General features: G+C 42.1%; 1 protein-coding gene across 1 annotated transcript in view; it reads left to right on the forward strand.

The window, feature by feature from the left end:
- LOC106572121 (neurotensin receptor type 1) overlaps positions 1–22,165 on the forward strand; it is a 60,162-nt gene that overhangs the window by 25,906 nt on the left and 12,091 nt on the right. Inside the window, exon 2 of the mRNA XM_014145977.3 lies at positions 13,237–13,438. Coding sequence (XP_014001452.1) covers positions 13,237–13,438 — 202 coding nt within the window. The remainder of the gene's footprint in view (positions 1–13,236; positions 13,439–22,165) is intronic.

Here is a 22,165-nt window from a genome sequence, read left to right on the forward strand (position 1 = left end):
AAATTATCTGGCAACAGCTCTGGTGGACATTCCTGCAGTCAGCATGCCAATTGCACACTCCCTCAAACTTGTGTCATTGTGTTGTGTGACATAATTGCACATTTTAGAGTGGCCTTTTATTGTCTCCAGCACAAGGTCTGCCTCAGAGAACAACATCGACCTATACACTGACTCGGTGAGTGTGTTTATAAAGAAGTGCATTGGAGATGTTGTACCCACTGTGACTATTAAAACCTTCCCAAACCATGGCGGCATTCGTGCACAATTGAAAGTGCGAACCACCGCATTTAACCATGGAAAGAGGTCTGGGAATATGTCTGAATGTAAACAGTGTAGCTATTCCCTCCACAAGGAAATCAAATAAGCGAAATGCCAGTACAGGGACAAGGTGGAGTCGCAATTCAACGTCTCAGACACGAGACGTATGTGGCAGGGTCAACAGGAAATCACGGACTACAAAAAGAAATCCAGCCACATCACGGACACCGACGTCACACTTCCAGACAAACTAAACAACTTCTTTGCCCACTTTGAGGATAATGCAGTGCCACCATCGCGGCCCGCTAACAAGGACTGCGCCCCCCCCCCCCTTTTCCATGGCTGATGTGAGTAAAACATTTTAACGTTTTAACCCTCGCAAGGCTGCTGGCCCAGACGGCATCCCAAGCCGCATCCTCAAAGCATGCGCAGACCAGCTGGCTAGTGTGTTTACAGACATATTCAATCACTCCCTATCCCAGTCTGTTGTCCCCACATGCTTCAAGATGGCTACCATTGTTCCTGTACCCAAGAAGGCAAAGATAACTGAATTAAATGACTATCACCCCGTAGCACTCACTTCTGTCATCATGAAGTGCTTTGAGAGACTAGTCAAGGATCATATCACCTCCACCTTACCTGCCACCCTAGACCAACTTCAGTTTGTATACCGCCCCAACAGGTCCAAAGACGATACAATCGCCAGCACACTGCACACTGCCCTATCCCATCTGGACAAAAGGAATACCTATGTAAGAATGCTGTTCATTGACTACAGCTCAGCATTCAACACCATAGTACCCTCTAAGCTCGTCATCAAGCTGGAGGCCCTGGGTCTCAACTCCGCCCTGTGCAATTGGGTCCTGGACTTTCTGACGGGCCGCCCCCAGGTGGTGAAGGTAGGAAACAACATCTCCACTTCGCTGACCCTCAACACTGGGGCCCCACAAGGGTGCGTGCTCAGTCCTCTCCTGTACTCCCTGTTCAGCCACGCCATGCACACCTCCAACTCAATCATCAAGTTTGCAGACGACACAACATAGTGGTCTTGATTACCAACAACAACGAGACACCCTACAGTGAAAAGGTGAAGGCACTCGGAGTGTGGTGTCAGGAAAACAACCTCTCACTCAGCATCAACAAAACAAAGGAGATGATCGTGGACTCCAGCAGAGGGAGCACCGCCCTATCCATATCGAAGGGACAGCAGTGGGTCTGGGTTAGGGGAGGGTTTGGCCAGCCAGGATGTCTTTGTCCCATCGCACTCTAGTGACTCCTCGTGGCGGGCCGGGTGCATGCACACTGCTCGTGGCGGGCCGGGTGCATGTACACTGACTTCGGTCACCAGTTGTGTGCCTGCTCCTCGCACTCTCTCTCCAGTGCGCCTCCATAGCACAGTACGTCCTGTGCCTGCTCCTTGCACTCTCTCTCCAGTGTGCTTCCATAGCACAGTATGTCCTGTGCCTGCTCCTCGCACTCTCTCTCCAGTGCGCTTCCACAGCACAGTACGTCCTGTGCCTGCTCCTCGCGCTCTCCCTCCAGTGCGCCTCCAGAATCCAGTATGTCCTGTGCTTGTTCTTCGCACTCTCCCTCCAGTGCGCATCCATAACCCAGTACGGCCGGTGCATGCTTTGAGCACTCGGTCCTCAGTGCGTCTCCCCAGTCCGGTGAGACCGGTTCCTGCTCCACGTACAAAGTCTCCAGTGATAATCGATGGTCCGACGCCTGTAGCAGTGATCCATGGCACTAAGTCTCTAGTGATGATCCATGGCCCGGAGCCTGTAGGGATATTCCATGGCACGAAGCCTGAAGAGGTAATCCATGGCCCGGAACCTGAAGAAATAATCCTTGGCAAAAAGCCTGGAGGGATTATACATGGTCCAGAGCCTGTAGGGATAAACCATGGCATGAAGCCTGTAGAGATAATCCATGGTAAGAAGCCTCCAGTGATGATCCTTGGTGCGGAACCTGTAGAGATGATCCATGGCATGGAGCCAGCAGCAACGGTCATTAGTCTGGAACCTATGATGACGCCTCCCAGTCCGGAGCCAGCCTCCGGCGACGCACCCCGGTCCGGAGCCAGCCTCCGGCGACGCTCCCCGGTCCGGAGCCAGCCTCCGGCGACGCTCCCCGGTCCGGAGCCTCCTGCGGCGGTCCGCGGCCCGGAGCCTCCTGCGGCGGTCCGCGGCCCGGAGCCTCCTGCGGCGGTCCGCGGCCCGGAGCCTCCTGCGGCGGTCCGCGGCCCGGAGCCTCCAGCGGCGGTCCGCGGCCCGGAGCCTCCAGCGGCGGTCCGCGGCCCGGAGCCTCCAGCGGCGGTTTGCAGCCCGGAGTCTTCAGCGGCGGTCCGCAGCCCAGAGTCTTCAGCGGCGGTCCACAGCCCGTAGGGGGTCCGCAGCCCGTAGGGGGTTTTTCCTTTTGGTGTTTGTGGGTTGTTAATTTTGAGTAGTGTGTTTTCCTCTCTGCTTCACGGTTTGCTGTTTTTTGTATTTTCTAGTATTTGGTGTATTGCAACGTTTCACTATAAATAAAAAGATGTGGAACTACAACCATGCTGCGCGTTGGTCCGATCATTCTGACAGCCGTTAAAATGTCTGAACTTAAGGAGGAATTGGATCTTCTTCCTTACCTTGTAAAGATTTTTTTATGGGCTTTTTCTAAGATAATAATTTAAGAAAAATAAATCACTATTTCTAAATCAGATTTAGCTTTTTTTTATGAGATGATCTGTCACTAATGTATGCCTTAAACGCATCCCAGATTATATTGGGGGTTGGCTTTTCTCTGTCCTCTAAGCTTACATTTGTAATAAAGGTTTTTAGTTTATGTATTTAATGCATTTCGGGTCCAGATGTGTTCTGTTTATTGTCCAAATTCTATCACTAAGTGTATTTTCTATTGGTGTAATTAAGCTGATACTAGAGTACGATCCAATAGCACTATATCATGATTTTTTTAAATCCAGTACTTTGTTGAGTGCATTTTTGGAAATGTAGTCAATTTTTTAATAGCTTTTCTTACTTTAAGAGAAAAACGTATATTATTTTGTAATTGGGAGTAATCTCCAGGTGTCCTGTAAATTATTTGTAGAGATTAACATTTTCAGTCTCTTTGGAGGCTCCCTAAATGTGCCTTTTTTTATTACTACGTCTGTCAATCTTTTCTAATGCATGCCTTTGGTCACCTACCAAAATAATAGTTCCTATCTGGATTCGATCTAATATAGCTTGAATTATATCTAAGGACTCCAGATTTGCCCCTGATAGGACATACAATCAAATCAATGTGTAAGGTAAAATTCAACAGTAGAAAACACCCTTCCTGGTCCATGTGCTGGGATATGGGTAAATTGTGTATTCACACTTATCAGGATGCCAACACTGCTGTTATTACAGTAGGTGACAACATAGGCCTCTACAACCCAGATTCTCTTTAAATATTAAATGTATCCATTTTTTTTAATGTAACGCTTGCAAGAAAACCACAGCTGCTGACAATCTCTTTAAGTGTTCGAGAACCATGTTTTTTTCCCACAATGGAGCCTGTGCACATTCCATGTGATGAGTTGGATTTTGTTGGTCTTTACCTGTATAGAATCAAAGTAAACCTTCTGTGTCACGGTTGTCGTTGGGAAAGGAGGACCAAAATGCAGCAGGTATGTGGTTGCTCATCTTGAACTTTTATTAAACTCAAAATGAACACCAAAATAACAAAACGAACTCACGCTCAACGAACAGTCTTCTCAGGCTCACACACGCTAGACAAGAAACAATCTCCCACAAAACCTACACCAAACAATTACCCATATATAGGACTCTCAATCAGAGGCAACGAGGAAGCACCTGCCTCCAATTGAGAGTCCCAAACCCCCATTAACCTAACATAGAAATACACTCACTAGACTAAACATAGAAATACATAAACATAGAACATAAACCAAAACCCGGAAATAATAAATCAAACGCCCTTCTGCAAAAACATCACCCCGAACCACATAAAACAAATACCCTCTGCCACGTCCTAACCAAACTACCATAACAATTAACCCTTATACTGGTCAGGACGTGACATTCTGTTCCATCTATCATTGAAGAACCAAATAAAATATTTTAGTTGACATGATCTATGAGGGCAGTGGCATTACATAGAACGGGAGGATCATAGTATAAATGCATATTTATTGTGTACAATTGTATACAATGCATTCGGAAAGTATTCACACCCCTTGACTCATTTCACTACGTTACAGACTCATTCTAAAATGTATTTTTTTTTTTTAATCTCATCAAGCTACACACAATAACCCATAATGACAACGTGAAAACAAAAATGCCTTATTTACATAAGTATTCAGACCCTTTGCTATGAGACTCGAAATTGAGCTCAGGTGCATCCTGTTTCTATTGATCCTCCTTGAGATGTTTCTACAATTTGATTGGAGTCCAGCTGTGGTACATTCAATGAATTGGACATGATTTGGAAAGGCACACACCTGTCTATATAAGGTCACAAAGTTGACAGTGCATGTCAGAGCAAACACAAAAGGAAGTGTCCGTAGAGCTCCAAGACAGGATTGTGTCGAGGCACAGATCTGGGGAAGGGTATTAAAACATTATTGCAGCATTGAAGGTCCCCAAGAACACAGTGGCCTCCATTCTTAAATAGAAAGAGTTTGGAACTGCCTAGAGCTGGCCGCCCGGCCAAACTGAGCAATCGGGGGAGAAGGGCCTTGGTCAGGGAGGTCATCAAGAACCCAATTGTCATTCTGACAGAGCTACAGAGTTCCTCTGTGAAGATGGGGGAAGCTTCCAGAAAGACAACCATCTCTGTAGCACTCCACCAATCAGGCCTTTATGGTAGAGTGGCCTGACGAAAGCCACTCCTCAGTAAAAGGCACATGACAGCCCACTTGGAGTTTGCTAAAAAGCACCAAAAGTACTCTTGGGCCATGAGAAACAAAATTCTCTGGTCTGATGAAACCAAGATTGAACTCCTTGGCCTGAATGCCAAGCGTCACGTCTGGAAGAAACCTGGCACCATCCCTACGGTGAAGCATGGTGGTGACAGCATCATGCTGTGGGGATGTTTTTCAGTGGCAGGGACTGGGAGACTAGTCAGGATTGAGGGAAAGATGAACAGAGCCAGGTACAGAGAAATCCTTGATGAAAACCTGCTCCAGAGCGCTCAGGACCTCAGATTCACCTTCCAACAGGACAACGACCCTAAACACACAGCCAAGACAATACAAGAGTGGCTTCGGGACAATTCTCTGAATGTCCTTGAGTGGCCCAGCCAGAGCCCGGAATTGAACCCTATCGAATATCTCTGGAGAGACCTGAAAATAGCTGTGCAGCGACGCTCCCCATCCAATCTGATAGAGCTTGAGAGAATCTGCAGAGAAGAATGGGAGAAACTCACCAAATACAGGTGTGCCAAGCTCAAGATGACTTGAGGTTGTAATCGGTGCCAAAGGTGCTTCAACAAAGTATTGAGTAAAGGGTCTGAATATTTATGTAAATGTGGCTCGTTTCAGGAAACTAGGCGTAAGTCGCACGTCACTACTTCACAGGAGAGGCATTTGAAAGTAAAATATTTTTTGGATCAAAATGCATTTTTTGGCAGAAATGCCTTCTTGAACATGTGAACTTTCATATGCCTTAATAAAACTTGTATGCCATCTGTAAATACGAATACAATTGTTAAATTGCGAGCCTAGTTGGTTTAGCCATGGAAAAAGTCAGGAACCTTCCCGCTAGCCATGATTGGCTGAAAAAATTGATGGGCTGGACATGCCGAGAGATGAGTTCGGATTGGTCTGCCATGTAGCATGCTTCGGTCAATAACATAAACTGGTCAGAATGTGTAGGTAATCCTTTCTAACACAGCTTTTTTAAGATATCATGTAGTAGAACTGCAAAAGTGTTGTTGAAATCAGTGGAATGCCCGGTGGAATTAGAGTATGATAGCTAAGGAGATTTTGCCGTTTGATTGCAATTATGCAGAGGGATCAAAAAGAGAACACACAGAAGGCTGTTATAAAACACCCGTCTCTGGATTACATCTTCAAACTAAGGGTAACCATTGCATCTGTGACAGAGCGGGAGAAGTGTCCATCCATGTATATGGGTAAGAGTGTCAAGCTAGCTACATTTTCAGATATTATATGTTTCTAATTTTGTTAGAAAGTCGCTTTCATCTCAAGTTAAAGTGTACTGTTAGCTAGCTAACATTAGCTGGCTGGCTCGCTAACCAACGTTACGTGTATGATCTGTAGTAATATTACTTGATCTGTAGTAATATTACTTATCTCAAAGCCATTTGATTGCTAGCTATAGCCTAATGTTAGCTAGCTAGCTAACATTGAATCTGGTTGGTTAGCTACCTGCATATTCATGCAGGGTAGTAACATTATGAGTTTGGATTATGGTTCATTGTTTAGCTAGCTAGCTAACTACATGTCTGAATAAAAGACTCCACATTTTTATTTCATCTTTATTTAACTAGGAAAGTCAGTTAAGAACCAATTCTTATTTACAATGAAGGCCTACACCGGCCAAACCCGGACTACGCTGGGCCAATTGCGCGCTGCCCTATGAGACTCCCAATCACAGCCAGTTGTGATACAGCCTGAAATCTAACCAGGGTTTCTGTAGATGCAGTACCTTAGACTGCTGTGCCACTCGGGAGCCCCCAAACATTGATTTTAGTTGATATAGTGTGTGTTTACCAGAGACGGTAATGTGAAAAACAACATGACCTGCACCAAAGTCAAATTAGGATATAACGTTAGGCCAATGAGACAGTGTCCGAGTTGTAAAATTATCCGGTAGATTGCCCTGCTTTTATTTCGTCACACTCAAAACCGTAAGCTATTTTCTGTAATTGGCTCGCCATTCACTTGTAAACAATGATCTTGTTTTGAGTTTATTTCCTGTAATAATGAGTAGAAATGAGCTAAAGTAAAAACACTATATGTCAGCTATATGATATGGTAATTATTTGAAATGAATAATGTAACATTAGCTAGCTACCTAGCTAACAAGCTAGAAACGAACCAAAACAATGTTTAGAAAGTTGCTTTTAGTTGCCTGGTTTTCTAGAGTGACGGGTGGGTTTATTGGTGTTACAATATACCAGTTAACCTCTTGGCGTTCCCCTAGGATAGGGGGCGCTAAAAGCGATTTTTGAAAAAAAAATCGTGCCCATTTTAAACGGCCTCCTACTCAAACTCAGAAGCTAGGATATGCATATAATTAATACTTATGGATAGAAAACACCCTAAAGGTTCTAAAACTGTTTGAATGGTGTCTGTGAGTATAACAGAACTCATATGGCAGTCAAAACCCCGAGACAGATCGAAACAGGAAGTGGAATTCTGAATTGCGAACTCAACTTCATCACGTTGCCTATTAATCACACCGTGAGCTATGGTTCATTGAGCACGTCCTATTGCTTCCACTAGATGTCCCCAGTCTTTACAAAGTGATTTGAGACTCCTACTGTGAAAACTGAATGAATGAGACGCTGTGGAACGTGGTCACACGGAGAGGGCCATCACCATTATGACGCCGGCGCCCCTGGTTACCCTCCCCTTTCGAAACGTTTTGAAACACAATGCAATCGTCCCCCTCGAATCTTATTGGCTCTCTTGTTGAAAAACGCCCTGAAGATTTATGTTATACAACGTTTGACATGTTTGAACGAACCTAAATGGGAAAAAAATGCTTTTTGTCGAAATGGCTGTCCCGTGGCCGACGGAGGATTTGGATCAGCCTTCAGACGCGCTAACATGAACAAGCTAATGGAACATAATGGATGAACTTTTTCGAACGAAAATACATTTGTTGTGGACCTGGGATTCCTGGAAGTGCTTTCTGATGAAGACAACCAAAGGTAAGTGATTATTGACAATAGTATACAAGACTAGATGTGATATGCGATTGTTCCAAGATGGCGCTGACCTGTAACGTCAGCCAATTTTTCAGAGCATCGCATCCCCTTTCATTGCAAAGTATGATTACCCAGTAAAGTTAATTTTAAATATGGCATTACAGGTGCTTTCAAGAGATATTCATCTATAAATCTTAGAATGACAATATTACATTTTAAAAATGTTTTCGAATAGTAATTTAGTAAATTGTTGCTCTGTTTCATCGGATGCATTTGAGGGAAAATAGTTAGTCAACGTTACGCACCGATGTAAAATGCTGTTTTTATATATAAAAATGAACTTTATCGAACAAAAGAATGCATGTATTGTGTAACATGATGTCCTAGGTGTGTCATCTGATGAAGATTGTCAAAGGTTAGTGCTGCATTTAGCTGTTTTTTGGTTATTTGTGATGCATGTGGTTGGTCGGAAAATGGCTATGTGGCTACTTTTACGATATACTCCTCTAACATAATCTAATGTTTTGCTTTTGCTGTAAAGCCTTTTTGAAATCGGACAACGTGGTTCGATTCAGGAGAGGTGTATCTATAAAACGATATAATTTGAATTGTTTTTTGTTTTTTTTAATTATTACATTTTGTTATGCTAATGGCGATATGATTTTTCGCTGGATGTCCGCACAGGGGTTAAGCTATTTTGGACCACCAGGCTGTTGATGTCATGTAGCCTGTAGTTTTTGTATTTACACTTTTTCATAACGACAACGACAAGTTTGAAATCGGAAAACAATAGAATGTTTATGATGTTACTGGTTTATACTACTAGACGTAGTATAAACCAACTTTTGGTCTTGAAATCTTTGGTTGTGAATCCTTAAAGAGATTGGTGGGGTTTAAGAGGGTGTGAACGATGCTGAATGGGTGTGGACAAAGAAGAGCTATCCAGTAGGTTTACCAAAATTATTCAAGCCATTTTCTCAAAAGTGGGGTTACAAGTTTATCTATTTTCAAAGCAGAATTACTTTCCCATTTTTTTTCAACTTTAGTGTATAATATACCATTTTCTAGCTCTGAGTCCCTACTTTTACCCAATGTAAAAAACACAATTTCAAATGTTGCTACTTTAATCCGAATTGAGCTGGTCGGTCACATGATATCAGGGTTTTTCTTTCAATAAATTTGCAAACATTTCTAAAAACCTTTTTTTTGCTTTGCCATTATGGGGTATTGTGTGTAGCTTGATGAGGGGGAAAACAACACTTTTAATCCATTTTAGCATGAGGCAGTTACATAACAAAATGTGGAAAAAGTGAAGGGGTCTAAATGTATTTTTATTTAACCTTTCTTTAACTAGGCAAGTCAGTTAAGAACAAATTCATATTTACAATGACGGCCTACCCCGGCCAAACCCGGGACGACGCTGGGCCTATTGTGCGCCGCCCTATGGGACTCCCAATCATGGCCGAATGTGATGCAGCCTGGATTCGAACCAGGCACTGCAGTGACGCCTCTTGCACTGAGATGCAGTGTCTTACGAATGGCGCAGTAAATACTTTCCGATGCACTGTAAATTAGATTTTTCTGTATTTAATCTTCAATCAATTTGCAAACATTTCTAAAAACATGTTTTCCCTTTGTCATTATGTGTTATTGTGTGTAGATGGGTGAGCTGTTTTATTTATTTAATTAATTTGGAATTCAGACTGTAACACAACAAACTGTAGAATAAGTCAAGGGGTATGAATACTTTCTGAAGGCACTGTAAGAGCGAGGAGTGTAATTCGACCATATAAAATTCTCTGGGCCTGCTCTACCTAGCATTTTTCATTTCCTTTATAACTATTATTTTAATTGGGCAAGTTAATCACCACCTCCCATACATGTCCTCTCTTACCCACCCAGGGCAAGTTAATCACCCACTCCCATACATGTCCTCTCTTACCCACCCAGGGCAAGTTAATCACCACCTCCCATACATGTCCTCTCTTACCCACCCAGGGCAAGTTAATCACCACCTCCCTTACCCACCCAGGGCAAGTTAATCACCACCTCCCATATATGTCCTCTCTTACCGACCCAGGGCAAGTTAATCAAAAACCTCCATCTTTTCCACCCTCCCTTCTTCTCAGACACGTCTACACCCCTCTCTACAAGTCTAAATATTTAAGTTCCTTTGAACAGGGTTTGGTAGTAGGTGCCAGGCATACCGGTTTGTGTACAGAACTGCAACGCTGCTGGGTTTTTCATGTTCAACAGTTTCCCGTGTGTATCAAGAATGGTCCATCACCCAAACAACATCTAGCCAACTTGAAACAACGGTGGAAGCATTGGAGTCAACATGGGCCAACATGGGAATGCTTTTGACACCTTGTAGAGTCCATGCCCTGATGAATTGAGGCTATTCTGAGGGCAAAAGTGGGGGATGGGGGGGACTCAATATTCCTAATGTTTGGTATACTCAGTGTATACCCGTATGCACATACACACACACACCCACTCACACCCTCTCTCCCACACATCCACAGAACAATTATTGACAATTACTAACATACATTCTATATTTCCCATTTATATTGTGTTTCAGTGTCCATGTATCTCATTGGCATTGGCTAATTCCATCCCTACTTCCTAAAGAAGAACAGTTACTTGGGGACAATAGAGTCTAGATTGTATTGGGGGGAGGGGGAAAGAATATTGTCTGAACTTACAATATACTGGTCTTGGGCATCACTGTATGTAGCCTAGTATGCTTATCACTTTTTTCAGCTTCTTCCTTTCCTTAGGGCATTGGGCTCTCAACTGGAAAGGTTTCCTGCAACCTGTTCAGGGCTTCATTGGCGCTTGTGAACTCCATCCTCTGTGTTCCCTTCCATACCCAGAGCACTGCCGGGAATCGGAATTGAGTCTTGATTCCTTTTTCCTCCAGTGACTGTTTGAGCGGAAGGAATTGCTTACATTTTTCCCTCAGTTTAGCAGACAGATCCTGGATGAATCAAATGGACTGGCCATAGATTTTAATCTCCTTTCCCCCGTGTCTTCAGAATATTGACTTTGGTCGCATGGTTTCACAGTTTATAGATTACCATGCAAGGGTATTTAGCAGCCTTCTGTTTCATGCCGTTCTGATAGCATCGCTCCAGATCCTCCAGGGATACATCCACGCCAAGCTCCTTCGATAGTTTGTGTTCCTTTTGGGTACTTTTGGTTTTGGGTTGCTTTGGGTACTTTTGGGTTGTTTTGGATACTTGTTTGGGGTCTTTTGGGCTACTTTTGGGTTGTTCTGCGTATCTGTTTTGGGTACCTGTTTTGGGTTGTTTAGTAGGACCCCTATCTCCCCCCATGAGCACAACAAAGTGCATGACAAAAATTATTATCCAAAGAATTAGCTTGGTCACACATTACAGCACCAGCTTTGCAAAAGCACTTGCCCAAATTATTATTTTGACAGCATACCATGGCATTATTCATTTTCTCCCCTTTCAAGCCTAATCAGCATGTAGTCTAGGCAAGCTGAGAGCCGCTAAAATTATGCAATTTGTTAATTAAGACGATTAACATCTTTCATCCTGTCACGGCTGTCAAAAGGAGCGGACCAAAGTGCAGCGTGGTTGTAGTACTACATTTTATTAAATCCGTGAAACACAAATAACTGAATATGACAAAACAAACCGTGACGCAGAGAGAAACAAACACTACTCAAAATATAATAACCCACCAAACCAGGAAGAAAAACCCCTACTTAAATATGATCTCAAATTGGAGATCAACCCCAAAAACAACATAGAAATAGAAAAACTAGAACTAAAACATAGAAATACGCACCGGAGACCAGGAACGCTGAGCAGGCATACTCCTTCCTGGCTGAATGCCAACTCTAGCACGGCACCTGTGAGGAGCTTGCACTGAGCGCACCGGGCTGTAGCTGCGCATTGGCGACACAGTGCGTATCTCAGCATAACATGGTGCTTGCTCAATCACTCGCCCCCCACAGTAAGCACGGGGAGTTGGCTCAGGTCTCCAACCTGACTCTGCCAATCTTGTGCTTGCCTTGTTGCCAAGCTAGTTCCTCATCTCGTCGCCACTCTGCTCTCGCTGCCTCCACCTGTTCCCATGGGAGGCGATCCCATCCAGCCTGGATCTCCTCCCATGTCCAGGATCCCTTGTCGTCCAGAACTTCCTCCCAGGTCCATTCATTTCCACGCTGCTTGGTCCTTTTGTGGTGGGTTATTCTGTCACGGCTGTCGAAAGGAGCGGACCAAAGTGCAGCGTGGTTGTAGTTCCACATTTTATTAAATCCGTGAAACTTTGCAATACACAAATAACTGAATATGACAAAACAACAAACCGTGACGCAGAGAGAAACAAACACTACTCAAAATATAATAACCCACCAAACCCAGGAAGAAAAACCCCTACTTAAATATGATCTCCAATTAGAGACAATGAGGACTCAAATTGGAGATCAACCCAAAAAACAACCTAGAAATAGAAAAACTAGAACTAAAACATAGAAATACATAACATAGAAAAACACAAAACACGCCCTGACCTACTCTACCATAGAAAATAACCTCTTACTATGGTCAGGACGTGACACATCCAAAATTATCGTTGCGCTTGAAAAAACAATGGGAGCGGTGCAAGGCGGGGACTGTGGAGGAACAGCAGGTAGGGCGGGGTGGGGATAGGGGTTCCCAGATTACTAATGATGAAATGCATCCATTCCAATGGAATGCATATTGTTTAAGCGCTACTGCTGATATTAAAAGGACAACAGCTAATAAGAGGGGGGAGAATGGCTGAAACCTCTGGTCTGTCTGGTGTAGCATTCAGATATCAGATAATATATAACTAATTATATCCAGACACAGGTAAGGGCCATCTTCCACATTGTCATCTCCTCTACTGTCTACTCTCTCTTTCAGACCAACTTTTAAACAGACTTAAAAGGAATCAATATGTCTATTGATCGTTGATGATTGCATTTCCAAAACTGTTTGAGGCAAATACTATATTGGCTCATTGGCAGAATTCCAGAAAGTACACAGTCTTACTAACTTTATCTCGCTGCCCCTCCCTTTCTCTGGACAGGTGAATGTGTTCCTGTCCTTTGTGGTTCCCATGGTAGCCATATCTGCTCTGAACGGGGTCATCGCCAGTCAGCTGCTGCGTATGTTCAGAGAGACGAAGCAGGACACCCGCATCTGCATTATTGAAGGCAACCCTACCATGCTGAGTATCGCTGTGGAGCCAAACCGCACACAGTCGCTGCGTCATGGAGTCATGGTTCTTCGTGAGTATACAATGCTCACTTGCGTACACATACAAGCACGCACGCACACACACACACAGCTATGAAGAGTTAAACACAAGACTATTCCTTTTAACTGGCAGAAATGCTTAAACAGGTATGTGCAGTTGAAGTCGGAAGTTTACATACAGTTAGGTTGGAGTCATTAAAACTCGTTTTTCAACTACTCCACAAATGTCTTGTTAACGAACTATAGTTATGGCAAGTCGGTTAGGACATCTACTTTGTGCATGACAAGTCATTTTTCCAACAATTGTTTACAGACAGATTTCACTTATAATTCACTGTATCACAATTCCAGTGGGTCAGAAGATTACATACACTAAGTTGACTGTGCCTTTATACAGCTTGGAAAATTCCAGAAAATGATGTCATGGCTTTAGAAGCTTCTGATAGACTAATTGACATCATTTGAGTCAATTGGAGATGTACCTGTGGATGTATTTCAAGGCCTACCTTCAAACTCAGTGCCTCTTTGCTTGACATCATGGGAAAATCAAAACATATCAGCCAAGACCTCAGAAATAAAATTGTAGGCCTCCACAAGTCTGGTTCATCCTTGGGAGCAATTTATAAACGTCTGAAGGTACCACGTTCATCTGTACAAACAATCGTACGCAAGTATAAACACCATGGGACCATGCAGCTGTCATACCGCACAGGAAGGAGAAACGTTCTGTCTCCTAGAGATGAACGTACTTTGGTGCAAAAAGTGCAAATCAATCCTAGAACAATAGCAAAGGACCTTGTGAAGATGCTGGAGGAAACAGGTAAGTAAAGTATCTATATTCACAGTAAAACAAATCCTATATCGACATAACCTGAAAGGCCTCTCAGCAAGGAAGAAGCCACTGCTCCAAAACCGTCATAAATAAGCCAGGCTACAGATTGCTTCTGCACGTGGGGACAAAGATCATACTTTTTGGAGAAATGTCCTCTGGTCTGATGAAACAAAAATAGAACTGTTTGGCCATAATGACCATCGTTGTGTTTGGCGGAAAAAGGGGGAGGTTTGCAAGTAGAAGAACACCATCCCGACCGTGAAGCACAGGGGTTACAGCATCATGTTGTGGGGGTGCTTTGCTGCAGGGGGGACTGGTGCACCTCACATAATAGATGGCATCATGAGGAGGGAAAATGATGTGGATATATTGAAGCAACATCTAAAGACATCAGTCAGGAAGTGAAAGCTTGGTCACAAATGGGTCTTCCAAAATGGACAATGACCCCAAGCATACTTCAAAAGTTGTGGCAAAATGGCTTAAGGACAACAAAGTCAAGGTATTGGAGTGGCGATCACAAAGCCCTGACCTCAATCCTATAGAAAATTTGTGGGCAGAACTGAAAAAGCGTGTGCGAGCAAGGAGGCCTACAAACCTGACTCAGTTACACCAGCTCTGTCAGGAGGAATGGGCCAAAATTCACCCAACTTATTGTGGGAAGCTTGTGGAAGGCTACCCAAAACTTTTGACCCAAGTTAAACAATTTAAAGTCAATGCTACGAAATACTAATTGAGTGAATGTAAACCTCTGACCCACTGGGAATGTGATGAAAGAAATTAAAGCTGAAATAAATCATTCTCGCTACTATTATGCTGACATTCCACATTCTTAAAATAAAGTGGTGATCCTAACTGAACTAAGACAGGGAATTTTTACTAGGATTAAATGTCAGGAATTGTGAAAAACTGAGTTTAAATGTATTTGGCTCAGGTATATGTAAACTTCCGACTTCAACTGTATGTATGTATGTATGTTTGTAAGAACTACTACATACCGAAGAACAGTCATTAGACATTAGGCGATTAGGTCTCAACTTTTGTGAGACCCCATCTCCAAGCCAATAGATAACATATTGGTAACTACTGAGATTAAGGTTGTTTATGTCCTGATAAAATTGTAAGTAGCCTTGCACAAGCAATAACAGCTCATTGGAACAGTAGTATGTCCTATTTCTGCAGTGTGAGGCAGCTTGATGTACAAGTACAACCCCTGGACAGGACGCTAGTCTTTCGCAGGGCCTTACCCCCTACCTATCTACATTGTAGAATAATAGTGAAGACATCAAAAGTATAAAATAACACATGGAATCATGCAATAACAAAAAAGTGTTAAACAAATTAAAATATATGTTATAATTAAGATTCTTCAAAGTAGCCACCCTTTGCCTTGATGACAGCTTTGCAGACGCTTGGCATTCTCTCAACCATCTTCTTGAGGAATGCTTTTCCAACAGTCTTGAAGGAGTTCCCACATATGCCGAGCACTTGTTGGTTGCTTTTCCTTCACTCTGCGGTCCAACTCATCCCAAACCGTCTCAATTGGGTTGAGGTTGGGTGATTGTGGAGGCCAGATCATCTTCCTTTATTATTTTTCCCTAGCCCTCCACTAATTGGAGTAAACTAACAACAACACGTAGGCTTCTACTTCCAGCTTATACTGTACATGCTATGTACATTTTACGGACACAATGTATTTTACAATAGTTCTCTTTTGTTTTGTTTTTAATTCCATCCTTCAGCTACGTACAGTGCCTTGCAAAAGTATTCATCCCCTTTGCCGTTTTTCCTATTTTGTTACATTACAACCTGTATTTTAAATTGATTTTTATTTGGATTTCATATAATGAACATACACAAAATAGTCCAAATTTGTGAAGTGAAATAAAAAAACTTATTTCAATTTTTTCATTTTTTAATTAAAAATTTAAAAACGGAAAAGTGGTGCATGCATATGTACAGTGAGGGGGGAAAAGTATTTGATCCCCTGCTGATTTTGTATGTTTGCCCACTGACAAAGAAATTATCAGTCTATAATTTTAATGGTAGGTTTATTTGAACAGTGAGAGACAGAATAACAACAAAAATATCCAGAAAAACGCACGTATAAAATGTTATAAATTGATTTGCATTTTAATGAGGGAAATAAGTATTTGACCCCTCTGCAAAACATGACTTAGTACTTGGTGGCAAAACCCTTGTTGGCAATCACAGAGGTCAGACGTTTCTTGTAGTTGGCCACCAGATTTGCACACATCTCAGGAGGGATTTTGTCTCACTCCTCTTTGCAGATCTTCTCCAAGTCATTAAGGTTTCGAGGCTGACGTTTGGCAACTCGAACCTTCAGCTCCCTCCACAGATTTTCTATGGGATTAAGGTCTGGAGACTGGCTAGGCCACTCCAGGACCTTAATGTGCTTCTTCTTGAGCAACTCCTTTGTTGCCTTGGCCGTGTGTTTTGGGTCATTGTCATGCTGGAATACCCATCACAAACCATTTTCAATGCCCTGGCTGGGGGAAGGAGGTTCTCACCCAAGATTTGACGGTACATGGCCCCGTCCATCGTCCCTTTGATGCGGTGAAGTTGTCCTGTCCCCTTAGCAGAAAAACACCCCCAAAGCGTAATGTTTCCACCTCCATGTTTGACGGTGGGGATGGTGTTCTTGGGGTCATAGGCAGCATTCCTCCTCCTCCAAACACGGCGAGTTGAGTTGATGTCAAAGAGCTCCATTTTGGTCTCATCTGACCACAACACTTTCACCCAGTTGTCCTCTGAATCATTCAGATGTTCATTGGCAAACTTCAGACGGGCATGTATATGTGCTTTCTTGAGCAGGGGGACCTTGCGGGCGCTGCAGGATTTCAGTCCTTCATGGCATAGTGTGTTACCAATTGTTTTCTTGGTGACTATGGTACCAGCTGCCTTGAGATCATTGACAAGATCCTCCCATGTAGTTCTGGGCTGATTCCTCACCGTTCTCATGATCATTGCAACTCCACGAGGTGAGATCTTGCATGGAGCCCCAGGCCGAGGGAGATTGACAGTTCTTTTGTTTCTTCCATTTGCGAATAATCGCACCAACTGTTGTCACCTTCTCACCAAGCTGCTTGGCGATGGTCTTGTAGCCCATTCCAGCCTTGTGTAGGTCTACAATCTTGTCCCTGACATCCTTGGAGAGCTCTTTGGTCTTGGCCATGGTGGAGAGTTTGGAATCTGATTGATTGATTACTTCTGTGGACAGATGTCTTTTATACAGGTAACAAGCTGAGATTAGGAGCACTCCCTTTAAGAGTGTGCTCCTAATCTCAGCTCGTTACCTGTATAAAAGACACCTGGGAGCCAGAAATCTTTCTGATTGAGAGGGGGTCAAATACTTATTTCCCTCATTAAAATGCAAATCAATTTAAAATTTTTGACATGCGTTTTTCTGGATTTTTTTGTTGTTATTCTGTCTCTCACTGTTCAAATAAACCTACCATTAAAATTATAGACTGATCATTTCTTTGTCAGTGGGCAAACGTACTAAATCAGCAGGGGATCAAATACTTTATTCCCCTCACTGTATTCACCCTCTTTGCTATGAATACCCTAAATAAGATCTGGTGCAACCAATTACCTTCCGAAGACACATAATTAGTTAAATAAAGTCCACCTGCGTAAAATCTAAGTGTCACATGATCTGTCACATGATCTCAGTATATATACACCTGTTCTGAAATACCCCAGTGTCTGCAACACCACTAAGCAAGAGGCACCACCAAGCCAGCGGCACCATAAAGACCACCATTAAATCTATTATAAAGAAATTGAAAGAATATGGCACCACTACAAACCTGCCAAGAGAGGGCCGCCCACCAAAACTCCAAGGAGGGCATTAATTAGAGAGGCAACAAAGAGACCAAAGATAACCCTGAAGGAGCTGCAAAGCTCCCCAGCAGAGATTGGAGTATCTGTCCATAGGACCACTTTAAGCCATACACTGCACAGAGCTGGGCTTTACGAAAGAGTGGCCAGAAAAAGCCATTGCTTAAAAGAAAATAAGCAAACACGTTTGGTGTTCGCCAAAAGGCATGTGCGAGACTCCCCAAACATATGGAATAAGTTACTCTGGTCAGATGAGACTAAAATTGAGCTTTTTGGCCATCAAGGAAAATGTTGTCTGGCGCAAACCCAAAACCTCTCATCACCCCGAGAACCTCATCCCCACAATGAAGCATGGTGGTGGCAGCATCATGCTGTGGGGATGTTTTTCATCGGCAGGGGCTGGGAAACTGGTCAGAATTGAAGGAATGATGGATGGCGCTAAATACAGGGACTTTCTGTTTCAGTCTTCCACAGATTTGAGACTGGGACGGAGGTTCACCTTCCAGCAGGACAATGACCCTAAGCATACTGCTAAAGCAACACTTGAGTTGTTTAAGGGGAAACATTTAAATGTCTTGGAATGGCCTAGTCAAAGCCCAGACCTCATTCTAATTGAGAATCTGTGGTATAACGTGCTGTGCACCAACGGAACCCATCCAACTTGAAGGAGCTGGAGCAGTTTTGCCTTGAAGAATGGGCAAAAAACCCAGTGGCTAGATCTGCCAAGTTTATAGAGACATACCCCAAGAGGCTTGCAGCTGTAATTGCTGCAAAAGGTCGCTCTACAAAGTATTGACTCTTGGTTGGTGGATAGTAATGCACGCTCAAGTTTTCAGTATTTTTATGTTTGTATCTTCAAAGTGGTAGGCATGTTGTGTAAATCAAATGATACAACCCCCCCACCCCAAAAAAATCGATTTTTATAAAACTTCTGAACCTTTCTATTCTCATAGTATCGACAGTTTGTAAATTAAAGATAACATTTTTTGCTAAAAGTATTAATATATTATTGATCGATTGACTATGACTTTTCAAATCCCTCAGTATTAGCTCCAGATAAATGTTGCAATTCTTCAGCTATTCCTTGACCTGCGACCAAAAAAGTATCAAAACAAATGATCTAATGATTCTGCCGCTTCGCAAAATTGGAATAGTTGTGTCCTCCATATCTATATAACATTCTTTTGATTGCAAGAATTTTGTATAATCATTTTAATAAAAAAATGAAATGTTTTGAATCCGGTATCACTTCATAAACCATGTGCCAAGGAATCGGTACATCGAAGATCTCTTCTCAACTATTTTGCAATCTATCTGGCAGAGGTGTCCATTTTTTGGTCCTTAAATGAAAATGGTATACTTTTTTATTTATCACAACTGTCTTTACCCAGTTTTGGTCTGTAATGCAAGGACAACAGACAAGTTCCTTATTTTTCCCCTCTTCCAATTGCCTCTTTCATTTTTGCAGTAATGCTCCAATTAGTTGTTGTAATTTTGGGTAGAGCAGACATTTCCATATATTTTTGTTAGTTACATGTGTGACAACTCCACCAGTCCTATTTATGATATAATTTACAAAGATTATACCTTTTTATTAAAAACATTTATATATTTTTTGTTTGTTGATCAATTAGTATATTTGAGTTTAACCATAATATTTGCTGTATTATTTGTTCTGTCTTTTCTGGTGGATTGAACTGAAATTGCAACCAACTTTCTATCACTTGTTTTAAAAATAGTGATATTTTGGAGATGATTTCAAAAAATAAAACAAAAGTGAGATATTGTAATCTGAATAAAGGGAAAAGGCCATTCTTTAACATGGGGTGAGACATTCTTACTAATCTACTTGAGAACCAGTTCGGATTTAAGTATGACTGAAGTATTTAGTGAGAGGTCTAATGCTTTAATATTTAATAATTTCTTCCCTCAGAATTCATATTCATTATATAAATAGGCCTGTTTAATTTTGTCTTGCTTGCCGTTCCAAATAAAATGTAATTTTTTTGCTCATATAATAAAAGAACAAGTTGCTAGGTGTAGGCAAGGCCACAAGCAAATAGGTAAACTGGGATATGACTAAAGAGTTAATCAGGGTGATTTTTTTTCTTCTCACAAATACACAGGTATTTTTCTTTCCATGGTAGCAAGATCTTATCTATTTTTTGGAACTTTCTAATAAAATGTATTGTAGTGAGATAATTTATTTTGGGATATGAATACCGAGTATGTCCACATCACCATCAGACCATTTTATTGGTAAACTACACGGTAATGTAAAAGTTGTTTTTGTGATCCAATACGTAATATAGTACACTATAATACACTCTGAGGCTGTTCAGGGATCCAAATTGTGGATTTAAAATGAAACATGAACAATCAGCGTACAATGACACCTTTGTTTTTAAGCCCTGGATTTCTAGCCCCTTGATATTATTGTTGGTTCGGATTTTAATAGCTAAGATTTTGATGGCCATAATAAATAGATATGCCAATAGTGGACAACCTTGTTTTACTCCTCTTGACAGTTTAATACTTTCGGAGAAGTAGCGATTATTTACTATTTTACAACTTGAGTTACTATAGATAACTTTAACCCATTGTATAAGATATTCTCCAAAATGTATATATTCCAGGCATTTATATATAAATTCCAGTCGTACTTTATCAAAAGCCTTTTCAAAGTCCGCTATGAACACCAGGCCTGGTTTCCCAGATTTTTCATAGTGTTCTAATTGTTTCCAATACTTGTCTTACATTATCTCCAATGTAGAATAATTTTTTTGCGGGAATTCTTTTTTGTCAAACTGCAGTCAATTATGGATCATCATGTCACCAGAATCAGACCCTCGATATTTATTGGAAAGGAGCATCAAGATCACCGTGCACTTTCACCTCACTGTGAAGTTCATCATAAGTTATTTAATCTGTAGCCTAATAAACTGCATGGTTTCCCTAGTCGTAGTGGGAGGACCACACAACATATCATTGCGTGACTTCGATATGATGGTTATTATATCAATATTTGCGCATAAAGGCGTTTCCATTACAAATCTCGCATAGTTAATTTTACCGACACAAAAAGATCCCACCATGTCGAACGAAGGAATTATCTGTCGGCATTTATAAAATTGTACCGAAACGTCCTATTTCCATCCTAGGTGTCATTATTTATTTTTTCTAAGTTATGACTTTACTCACCTAAAAACTGTGGATGGAAATGTGGTTAATGAAGTACCAAAAAGGAGAATAGTATCTCACAGCTTTCTCCATCTGCTGTGGCTAGTTAGGTAGACACATGACCAAAGGCTTCAAAGGACAAGTTAACCTCCTTCAACTCCTGATTAACATAATAATAGGATGGAGTTGTTTCTTTATGCCTGGCGTCAGGCTGTCAGCATTATTAGCTCAATGCCTCCTCCTCCTAGAGGGGAAGACGGACGGACACCACTCAGTGATTACATGCACTTGAAACAGTAGTGGACAATAATCATCAGCCTCTGTCCTCTTAGTGAACTAGCTGCCCACTGATGAATACATGCAAAGGGAATCTTTCTGAAAAACTGCCGTATAGTAGTAGGACAAGGCCATTACTGTTGGCACTTAACCTCAGTGACAGCACTCAGAGTCCCACTCAGACTGATGCAACTGGCTTGTTTTGGTAACAGACATTAACCTCCCCTGCACACACTAGCTCATGCCTCTCACTCCTGCCTCTGATCACAATCATGACAAGAAAAATGGAAAAGGTCATTCTTAATTTAATGGCAATCATAGAGTGGACTTAATGTGAGTTAATGTGTGTGTATGAGGGAGTGAATGTGTGCGTTTAGAAATTAACTAACGCTGAAGTAAATCAGAGGGCTTAATCACTGTGACAGTATTATCCACTCTGTCCAAGCTGAGTCACTGAGAAATTGCTGTTTTACTCTTTCATGTTTATTTGCTCTGTGTTAATGTTTAAGTGTGTGTCTTTGCACGCCTGCTGCTTCATGTTGCTAACGGCTGGACGGTGGGGTTAAATTGACTTTGATCAGAGCCACAGTGGAGCTCCACATGGAGAACA

This window comes from Salmo salar, chromosome 15 (assembly GCF_965601325.2).
Source record: "Salmo salar chromosome 15, fSalSal1, whole genome shotgun sequence".
Taxonomy (NCBI): Eukaryota; Metazoa; Chordata; class Actinopteri; order Salmoniformes; family Salmonidae; genus Salmo; species Salmo salar.